Source organism: Pipistrellus hanaki, assembly GCF_964339955.1.
Source record: "Pipistrellus hanaki genome assembly, chromosome: 19".
NCBI classification, from domain to species: domain Eukaryota; kingdom Metazoa; phylum Chordata; class Mammalia; order Chiroptera; family Vespertilionidae; genus Pipistrellus; species Pipistrellus hanaki.
Window position 1 is genome coordinate 17442571 of NC_140521.1, and position 11037 is coordinate 17453607.

Consider the following 11037-nt stretch of genomic DNA (forward strand, 5'->3'; position numbering starts at 1 on the left):
TGTGTGTGTGTGATATGACTGGCCCGAGCACAAAATACCCATGTGCCATGCTGTGTGCGTGTGTGTGTGTGTGTGTGTGTGTGTGTGTGTGTGGCGCAGGCAAAGGAACAAGACCCAACGAGGAAAGCCTCAAGGAGGAGTGTTCACCGGACGCCAGGCTCCAAATAAAGCTCAGAGGATGGTCCGGGAGGGAGCGTTGCCTCTGGGCTCAGCCCAGGAACAGCGGCTCCTCAGCTCCCGCTTCCTTCCTGCCCCCAAGGGGTCCAGGTGGCCAGGACCGTGGCCAGGCTGCCACCTAAGCCGCCCGCTCCTGGGCCTGCCCATCCTGCTGTGATGGACGCGGCCGGCCCTGGTTGTGTGGGGCTGGCAGGACGACGGACAGAGGCCATGGTGGCCGCGGACCTCGCTGATCATCCTCTTTCGCTCTGCACCCTCCGCTCCCCACCACCAACTTTCCCCGTGGCCCTGCCAAGGGCAGGGGCCACATCAGGGCTGTGCCTTCCTCTCCCCAGACCTCAGTCCTCCTCATTTGTAAAGTGTGAGGCCATCTTTAACCAGCTGTCTTCACGCTGTGTTCCCCGGAGCATCGGTCGGTTTGCCACTCCGTTGACTCATGAGTTTGCCGACCACTGGGGGAGGGGCTTCATCACAAGGAACAACAACAGCCTGTAATGATTGGGATTGAGAGTCTAGGTCAGTGGTCGGCAAACTCATGAGTCAACAGAGCAGCAACCTGCGGCTCAAGAGCCGCTGTTTGCTGACTGACCACTGCCCTAGAGCCTTAGAGTCCCCCCAAAGGACTTTAGGAGCTTCAGGGGAAGAAGCACGTGGTGTCCCGACCCCAGGATCCCTGTGCCACGGCCACGGCCACAGCCACGGCCACTGAGCAGATCAAATCCTGCCGGTGTTATGCACGGGGCGCTCTGCCACTTCTTGGCTGTGTGGCCTGGGGCACGTGGCTTAACCACAGTGCCCTCCTCTGTAAAATGGGGCAATGCATACCGCCTGCGTCACGGGCACCAACACCGTCTGTCTGTCGGTGGGTCTGTCAGGGGTTCGTGTCATGCAGACTTTAGCTGAAAGGGAGGAAGCTGGATGCTCTGGAAACCTGTCCTCCTGGCTCTGATGCTAACGGAGGGGGAGGAGCATCCGGTCCTGCTGCGGAGGGAGATGGGAAATGAGCCCCACAGACGACGTCACGTTTCCTTTCTGCTTCCTTCCAGATGAAGCGCGCCGGGACCACCGGGTCCGCCCGCGGCATGGCCCTCTATGAGGAGGAGGTGAGCACCGAGCAATGTGGATGCCCCAATCGGGGGCCGGCCCCTCCCTCTTTTTTCCTCCCCGGCCCCACCCCTGCTCTTTCTCAAAACCCCCCTGCCTGCTGGTTCCCGTGAGAACTGCCTTGCCCACGGCATTAGGACATGAAAGCAGGTGGAGTAGAACCAGTGGTTCGTGTTATGCAAACTTTACCTGCGCCCAGACCAGTCCCCAGGGCTGTCCCCTTGGCCACACCTGGAGCCCGAGGTCAGGGAGGCCCCATCCTCTCCCACAGGGACAGCCTTGAGTTCCCCGGCCTCGTTGGCAGAGGCCCTGCGGTGCTTCTGCAGGACGGAGCCATGCCAGCTCTCTCCGTGGGGACGGACGGAGGCTCTTTGCACAGGCCCCTCAGGCTAGGTCTCTGTGCAACCCCAGGGACCACATTCTATCAGGGGAGTCAGGGATCAGACCAGGCCAGGGTCAAGGCTCAGTCCTGGGTCAGAGTTGGGGCAGTCACTGACCAGGATCAAATTCTACCCGTGTCTCCGTTGAAGTAAAATCACGGACCTGTGCCCAGACCAGTCCCCAGGGCTGTCTGTCCCCTTGGCCCTCTGCATCCGCCCCTCCCTAGAGGCCGGGGGGGGGGGGGGGGGGGGGGGGGGGGGCTGTCCATGGTGCTGACGGCACTAGCGCTGGCCCAGCTCCTCCCGCCGCCCAGGGCCTCCCCTTAAGGCCCCCATCCAGGCGCCTGGCCCGCTCCCCTCCGGGCTCACTCGCCCTCTCCTCCTATTGCAGCAGGTGGAGCGCATCGGCGACATAGAGGAGCGCGGCAAGATCCTGGTGTCGCTCATGTACAGCACCCAGCAGGGAGGCCTCATCGTGGGCATCGTACGCTGCGTGCACCTGGCCGCCATGGACGCCAACGGCTACTCGGACCCGTTCGTCAAACTGTGAGTCAGTGCCTCGGGACCGTGAGTGGGCCCCAGAGGGGGCTCTAGGTCCTCGGGAGCCAGAGAGCTTCCTCGCGACCGTTGTACGTTGAGGCCCAGAGAGGGAAACGAGCCTGCCTACGGCCACACAGCGAGACAGAGTACAGAACCGGCTGACGTGTGAGGCTGGAGTCCCACAGTCACACAGTGCGTCACGCGCCGCTGTGAGAGGTTTGTGACTGTCCCCTCCTGTGGCGAGGTCACAGTCACCCCATTTGCAGCCCCTTCAGAACGAGCAACACGCACCTCCAGCCGTCCAGAGCCCCAGGATCCGACAGGCAATCCGGCCTTTTTCCAGATTCCGTCTGGAAACGCTCCAATCAAAGGCCTTAGACTTCGGGGTGATTCCTGTGATCTCACTCTCCGTGGGGGAGAAAAGAGACTTGGTCATCTGTTAGTCGGGGTCCTCTGAGAGAAATGCCACGGTGGGATTACACAGACGAGGCTTTCACGAAAGGAAATGCTGGGTGAGGGGAGGCGGGAGAGTTCGGGTACACAGAGAGCTGTTAGAGAGCCCCGAATCTGACCCTAGTGAGGAGGGATGAGCAGGAGCTTCCTAGACACAAGTTCAGCAAGGCCGTCGGGGAGTCCTTAGGCCCCATGCCACCCCCCCTCCCTGGCCCCACCCCTACAGAGCGGGCCTGCCCAAGTGTCCCCACCACATCTAGCTGTCAGCTGGGGGCGTGGGCGTGGCACCAACATGGCCTGGATTTCCAAGCTCAGCCGCTGGGGCCTGGGTGGGTGATGCCCCTGTGGTTGGAGGTCCACCAGGCACATTCTCATAGCGGTATGGGGTTCAAACCCTCACCACCACCACCACCTCTGGAAACTGCTAGCTGTGTGACTCTAAGCAAATTACTTCACCTCTCTGAGCCTCAGATTCTTCGTTGGTAAGGTGGAGACAGTAGTTCCACTTATTTCCAAGAAGGAACACGTCTACACACAGGGCCTCTCCCCTGGCGTTGGGGCCATCCGGGGGGTGATGGATGGTAAAATGCCAGGCATAGCATCAGGGTCTCAATTTGGTCCTCTGAGAGCAAGTCCTGGCTAAGAGCACAGGCTCCAGATGCCACGGCTGGGCTCAGCCCCTGCTGTGTGACCCGAGGCACCTGTCTCAACCTCTCTGGACCCTGAGTCTCCTTGTAGGTAAAGCGGGTGGCCGTGGTTCTGCCGTCCAGGGTTTGTGGAGGGACACGTGCACCTCAGGTGCTGAGTGCCATGTCCGGCGTCAAGCAGAGACCCTGACACACACTGATCATCATTAACACTGACTCACTCTCTCGTGTGTTCACCAGTGACCCCCCTGATGCCGGAAGGAGCCTTGGGGGTCCTCCAGGGGCTGTTCTTACTCATTGAACTTCCACTCATAACAGCCTCTCGTGTCTCCCCTCAGCTGGCTGAAACCAGACATGGGGAAGAAGGCCAAACACAAGACTCAGATTAAGAGGAAAACCTTGAATCCTGAATTTAACGAGGTAAGGCTGCCCCGGTCTTGGTCGTGCTGTGGAATGTCAACGGCGTGAGCGTCGCACACACTCCCCGCCAGAATGCCATCGGGAGCACCAAGAACGTGCTTCCTCTCATACACCAGCTTGAATGGTCTCGGGGAGAGGGGATGGGTTTCTTGTCCCCGGGAGGAATCAAGCCTAAGATGAACACCTGTCGAGGAGGCGTGCCATCGGCAGGAAGTGGAGTTTGAAGAGAGAATGAATGAAATCACCTCCAGTAATGCCACCAGCTCTCACAGGCTGTAGTGCTGAAACCCGAGCAGGTACATTAGAGCAGTGATGCCCGCTACCATCCACCCAGCGGGCGGCACCCTCTCCTTCCCTTCCCTCATCCACCCAGCGCACCACGCCGCCGTTCAGATGCTCAGCAAACGGCTCCTTCCTCCGTGTTCTCCCTACTGCTGCCTTGCCTTTGGCCCTGGCGTGTCACGCTAGGACTATTGCAGTAGACGCCCTCCCCCCCCCCCCCCCGTCACCTCCACATGGGCTTTGTAAAACACGAATCTGAATGGGTCACCCCCTTGCTTACAGTAAATAACCCAACAGTGACTCCCTAACTTCTTAGCACGACAGTCAAGCCCTTTCAAACCCACTTCTTGGGATATCCCGGTAAGTCATCATGGGTGTACGCATGGTTTAGCCGCAAGCGTGCCTCTCATCATGTCATTAATGATCATGAAAAATTGGAAACAGCCTAACTACGATGTAAGGCATTTCATATAGTATGCTACATGAATATTTCACAAAACATAACATGTTCATGAATATTCATATTCGTTTTCTTTAAAACATGGGAAGCATGAGCACCTGTTGCTCATGCCGGCCTCAGTCCCCTCAGCTACCTGGAGTCTCTCAGTGATGGCAGCCAGGGAGGCCCACCCACGTGGAAAGCCTGAACCCACGGCCCTCGGCCTCCAGGGAAACTCGGCCGGGACCAGCTCTCTGGCAAACTCCACCCGCCTTCCCGGTCCAAACAGTCACTGCAAAGAGAATTGCAGGGCTCAGGAGATTCGTAATGCAGAGTATTTATTGGAAAGGGATTGTCACACCCTGACTGGTTTTGCTCAGTGGTTGGAGCATCGGCCCACACACCGAAGGGTCATGGGTTCGATTCCCGGTCAAAGGCACGTACTTCGGTTGCAGCCCTGGTAAGGGTGCATTTGGGAGGCACATAAATATCTCTCTCTCTCTCTCTCTCTCTCTCTCTCTCTCTCTCTCTCTCTCTTTCTCTCTCTCTCTCTCTTTCTCTTTCTCTCTCTCCCCCCCCCCTTCCACTCTATCTGGAAATCAATGGAAAGAGTATCCTCCAGTGAGGATTTTAAAAAGGAAGAGAGAAGAGGGATTGTCAGGCCTGGAATAGAGGCTCAGAGGGGGAGGGCCCCCTTGTCCCCAGAACCTCTACTTCAAGAGCCTCCCTTGGTCCGTGAACCCCTTGAACTTGGCCTCTTAGCTCCCGATGCCAAAGGCTGGGGGACCCTCTCACTCACGCCCGCCCCCCTCTCTTGCCTCCAGGAGTTCTTCTATGACATCAAGCACAGCGACCTGGCCAAGAAGTCGCTGGACATCTCGGTCTGGGACTATGACATCGGCAAGTCCAACGATTACATCGGTGCGTGCTCCCAGCTCCCCGCGGACCCTGCCTCTGTCCTCCCCGGCCTGCGGGCGGGGGGAGAGGGAGGAGGAGGGGGAGGAGGGGGAGAGCCCTCCTTTCTTGGCACCCGTCATCCAAACACTGAGTCAGAAACCACGGTCCCTGCTTGGGTCCAGTTTGAGAAGCGGTTAGGTGAGAGAGCTCACGGAGTTGGGAAGATTGGGTCACGATTGGTTCTTTGCCGAACAGGTCGCCTCCGCCGGGATGGTTACGTCACAGAGCACGGGGCCTGTGGCTCCGCAGAAAATGGGGTGCAAAGGATGTCTCCTTAAGCCATGTGCAAGTCCAGGGTGAATGTTCTGATTTTCCCAGTCGGCCTCCACATACAGAGGAAGGACGGTCACTAAAGATGGATGGGGAGCCCGGCCGGTGTGGCTCAGTGGTTGACCAAAAACCCATGCCAGTTTGATTCCCAGTCAGAGCACATGCTTGGGTTGTGGGCTCCATCCCCAATAGGGGGCATGTAGGAGGCAGCCGATCCATGATGTTTCTCTCTCTCTCTTCTTGATGTTCTATCCCTCTCTCTCACTCTCTCTCTCTCTTTCTCTATAAAAAAAATCAATAAAAGCATATTTTTTTTTCTTAAAAAAAAAAAAAAAAAGATGGAGGGGATGGAGGGGGGAAGGAACTCCAGGTCAGGGACACAGCTTGAGCAAAGGCGTGGCTGCGGGATGGAGCGGGCGATGGAATTGACTCTTTGGAAACTGATGATGCATTTTCACCAGTAGAGGGAGGTCGATTTCTTTCTTTTTTAAAAAAAATTAATTTCTTTATTGATTAAGGTATCACATATTTGTCGACAGCCCCCCATTCCAATCCTCCCCTCACTCATGCCCCCACCCCCCTATTGTCCTTGACCACTGGTTAGGCTCATATGTGTGCACACAAGTCCTTTGGTTGATCTCTCCCTTTTATCCCCACCCTCCCTTTGAGGTCCAACAGTCTGACCCATGGCTCCTTATCTCTGGGTCTGTTCTTGTTCATCCATCTATGTTGTTCACTATTTCCCCTAGATGAGTGAGATCATGTCCTACTGGAAATATACTTATAAGAATAAAAAATGAGACAAGCAATAATCGTTACGCTGAAAGGCATATGAATCAGTCTGCAGTGAGCTTCTTTCTGGGCCACCAGTTCTTTTGAGACCCAATTTCAATGTCAAACAGTTCCTTATGTGTACACGTTAGCCATAATATTTCAGTTCTGGATGGTGGGCAAATGGTGGAAATGCAGGTCCACCCTCTCTGGTTTGGTCCTGGGTAACCTACAGTGAGACACAGCTGCTGACTGCTAGTATGGTAAGATGTCATCAGCGACTTCCATCTCTGGACTGCTTCTCTTCTGTCTTCATGGTTGGAGTAGTCCTGGGGAGGTCGGGCTCTGTGGGTGCGCAGTGGTCTGCGGCCGGTCCTCAAACACAGACAGCATGGTGTGGCAGTAGGGAGACAGGGCAGGTTGGAGAGCAGGTAGCCTGCGGGCGGAGAGGCAGGAGTAACAACACGGAAACACCCACCCGCGGGGCACGGATGCCCGGGTGCGGGAGGGGCTCACTGCGTGGCGGCAGTCTTGGGTCCAGAACTCTAGTCCCTCCACGCTGACCCCCGCCCCTCTCTGCCCGTGTCCCCCAGGAGGCTGCCAGCTGGGCATCTCGGCCAAGGGAGAGCGCTTGAAACACTGGTACGAGTGCCTGAAGAACAAGGACAAGAAGATAGAGCGCTGGCACCAGCTCCAGAATGAGAACCACGTGCCCAGCGACTAGGATGGCGCCCGGCTCCCTAGCTCCGTGCCCAGGTCCCCCCCTCCCCCAGCCTGCCCTGCGGCCCACTGCACTCTGGTCTCTCCAATGTATGCCCCCCGCCCCTTCCCTGCCGCCCTCTCTGAACCTGCTTTTGGGGTCCCCTTCACCTTGGGCATTGTCGCCAAAGACCTCCTCCGCCCCCCGCGATGCTGCTGCCAGGCTGAGGCTGTCAGGGTGTGAGGCAGCCCCTCCGTCCAGGCCCCGCTGGGATGGAGCCGTCGGGACGGGGATGGGAGATCCTTACAAGGAGGCTGCTCCTTGAACAACCTCCCGGTCTGGGTAGTCACAGACATCCGCCGTCGTGTAGGACTGTCTGAGCCGCCCTGGCCTCGAGCGGGCAGGCACCTACACACCTGTTCCCTGCGTCATGTCTGTGTGTCCCCTCGGCGGTCCCCAGGCTCCCAGCTTTCTGTCCCCCTCCACCCCCGTCTCTTTCCCCTTCTCCCCTCCCTCTCTAAGGGGTTCAATAGCAAAAGCAGAAAACACCCTAATACAGCCTCCCCCCTCACTCCTCCCGCCGGCCAGGCCAGCAATGGCGGAGAAACTGGCACACCCTTGCTTCCTCGGAGTGCCCACTCTCCTGCGGGCACCGCCAGCGGCCTCGGGCGGAGGGCCGGCTGCGGGCACTGTGTAAGCAGCTGAGGAGAGCTTTCTCAGCCCCTGGCCGCCCCCAGTGGGCGTAGGAGGCGCCTGGAAGCCAGAGCTCTGGCCCCGGGGGAGGGGGAGGAGGTGCGGGGACCTCCCTGGTTCCTCCAGCGTCGGTTCCTCCTTCCTCTGCTCTCAGTTCAGTGGACCCTCGACCCCTGTCCCCGACACTCGGACTCGGCTGCTTTGACTCGCGCGCCTGCGTCTCACCCCGAATCGCCCCGAATCTCTGTCCCTGTCTCTGTCCCTGTCTCTGTCTCTCGCACCCCCCCATGTGCGGGAGGGGTGCACCACCACCGCCACCGTGGGTCTAAAATGTCAGTGTGACAGTGCCGGCGCCAAAGGCTCTGGTTCCATCGGAACCACCCGGTCTGGCCCTTTACGAAAACTGCTTCCGAAGGAGGAGAAGCCGTGCGGACAGGCAGTCCCCATCGGAGGCTGGGTCCTGGCCGGCCTTGGTGTTTCCCAGCTCCCTCGGCGCCGGCCCCTGTGAGCAGTGACCCCTCCGTCCAGCCGCCCGCCCGCCCGCCCGCCCTCATCCGAGACGGACACGCCGACGCCCTCTTTCCGGAAACACGCGTCTCTCCACCGTCCCTGGCCAGGCTCCCCGCCCCCAGCTCTCCGCACAGTTCGTGGGAAGCCCCTGGATCCTGAACACCCCGTTCCCCGCCTGCCCCCAGATGGCCAACAGCTTCCTGGCTGCCCTCGGCCCCTGACCCTCCGCGGCCCACGGTTTGCCCTCCGGAGAAAGCATGCTGGCTGCCGCCCGCCCGAGCCTGGCGCTGGCACTGGCGCTGGAACCAGCATGCAGCGAGCTCCCGGTGCCCGCAGCCCAGGCACACGCTCTCTCGGCTCCCCCCCCCCCACCCAGATGTAACTGCCCCCCCCCAGCCTCGTGTACACACACGCCCTCCGGTGCATGCAGAGCCCCAAACCGCGCCTGCCCCCCACCCCGCCTTTCTCTGTGATGATGTAGCCAACAATAAAGTAGGAATATCCAGGAGCTCCACGGCCTGCGCTCTTCCTTCTGGTTCCCGGGGTTCCTTCTCCCGCCAGGATACAGCCCCGGCCTGCGGGCCAGTGTTTAATGAGCATCTACTACGATCCATACGGAAGACGTGGTCTCTGTCCACGTGGAGCTTGCTTTCCGTGGATGTCAGCCTGGGCAGGTAGGCTCAAGGCCACTGGTCTCACCCCACGGCCTCTTAGACAAGGACTCTGTGTGGGCGCCAACCAACAGGCAGTCAGTATCCTCAGCTTCTCCCTGCCAGCCCCGCCTTGGGGGCAAGTCCAACCTGGTTGTGGGCTCAGATGACGTGACAGCTGTCAGCTCACTCACCCGCCTGGTGAGTAACCCAAAGCCCAGAAGACGATCAGTCTCAGGGGTGAGGGGAGGGAGGGGAGAGCTAGGGTCCTGGATCAGGGATTCCCTATGGGTGCTCCTCGAGGGTTGATTCACACCAATGAGATCACTGAGTGCCTCCTTTGTATTCCAGCACCTTCCATCCTGCAAGGAGCCTTCCCGGGGGCCCCTCCCTCGAGGTTCTCCAGGTCCCGAAAGTGAGCTGAGTAGGTAACAAACTTCCCAGCTGGATCCCTGATCCCACTGTCCCCGGTCCCCAGGGCGCTCAGGGGGGAAATGCATCCGGAATGTTGTTTTCCTCCCAGAAGGAACAGTCATTTCCGCCCGACAGACCACGCTCGAAACGAGTTCCTTGTCTTGTCCCCCCCAAAGGGAGGTTCCCAGTGTTGGGGCCGCAGGCGGCATAACGGGATCCCCTGGGGAGATGATTTTCCAGTCTACCCAAGCTCTGCCCGCCCGAACACTGACTGGTTAATCCGCCTGCCGTGGATCAAAATATTTCCTGGTTGATGTCTGTTCCCACCTCCATCCTGACTTGGCAAACCACAGCCCTGACATCCTGTTGTTGTTTTATGCAATTCACCTAGCGGCCACCAGGTGGAGAGAGGTGCCCATGACAGCCATCCAGGCCTCCCGGGAATGGCAGGGGACACTTGTTGCCACTCTCTCCCTCTGCTCATGGCAGACATCACTAATCGATACGGCGTCATTCCCACGGAGCCTCCTAGCAGCCTCTGAATCCTTCTTTTTTTCTTTTTTAAAAAAAATACATTTTATTGATTTTTTTTTACAGAGAGGAAGGGAGAAAGAGAGTTGGAAACATCGATGAGAGAGTCATCGATCAGCTGCCTCTTGCACACCCCCTACTGGGGATGTGCCCGCAACCGAGGTACATGCCCTTGACTGGAATCGAACCCGGGAGCCTTCAGTCCTCAGGCTGACGCTCTATCCACTGAGCCAAACCGGTTTCTGCCTGAATCCTTCTTAACACAGCAATCCAGGCAGCCAGCACCACTGAGTCATGGGCAGTTGAAAAGACACCTCATTTCCTTCTCTAGACATGGGGACATCTCTAGACATGGGGACACTTCCAAGAGGTGAGACCACGTTGCCAAGCTCTGGTCCGGGAAGGGGGAGGGCATCAAAAGGCTGGTGGTTCCTGGTGGAAGGCGTATGCGCTGGGCCCACAGGCAAGCGGATTCAGCGGTCAGTATTCTGGTCCCTCCTCCGCTCCAGTTTGCCAGGGACGTGAGCCTAAGGAAGTTCGACGATACATGCCAGCCCCACGAAAATACGCGTCATCATGCATGCACGGAAGAGGGCTATTTTGCTCGGCTCTGGCCCAGGACTGCTGCATGACCTTGAGCAAGTCACTTCCCCCTGTGGGTCCTCGACTCCAGAGGTAGGACATCCGAGCAGCATCATCCTCTGACGCGGGCCTTCACTTCCCGGCCATTCAAGAAAGGCCTGGAGCAGGGGTGGGGAACCTTTTTCCTGCCCAGGGCCATTTGGGTATTTGTAACATCCTTCGTGGGCCATACAAAATGACCAACCCAGAAGTTAGCCTGCTGCATTTGGTCAAACATTTCATGAACTCACCCCTAATGCCTTGGCAGGGTCGGTCCCAATGATTGCAAGGGCCTTATGTGGCCCGCAGGCGGGAGGGTTCCCCATGCCTGTCCTAGACCTTTCTGCTGAGGGCAGGCCTCTGGGGGGTTGTCCCGCGCGGTCCGTCTTGTACGACACACACAAGGCTGCGCCATCTATGGTTTCCTATTCCTGTTTCTTTAAAGGGAACAGGAACGTAACGCCGCTTGCAAAAGCAT

General features: G+C 58.5%; 1 protein-coding gene across 1 annotated transcript in view; it reads left to right on the top strand.

The window, feature by feature from the left end:
- Positions 1-9006, top strand: part of RPH3A (rabphilin 3A) — a 65335-nt gene extending 56329 nt beyond the window's left edge. The window contains exons 16-20 of the mRNA XM_084868406.1: positions 1224-1280; positions 2053-2207; positions 3640-3721; positions 5267-5363; positions 7034-9006. Coding sequence (XP_084724532.1) covers positions 1224-1280; positions 2053-2207; positions 3640-3721; positions 5267-5363; positions 7034-7164 — 522 coding nt within the window. The 3' untranslated portion in view covers positions 7165-9006. The remainder of the gene's footprint in view (positions 1-1223; positions 1281-2052; positions 2208-3639; positions 3722-5266; positions 5364-7033) is intronic.
- Positions 9007-11037: the final 2031 nt, after the last annotated feature.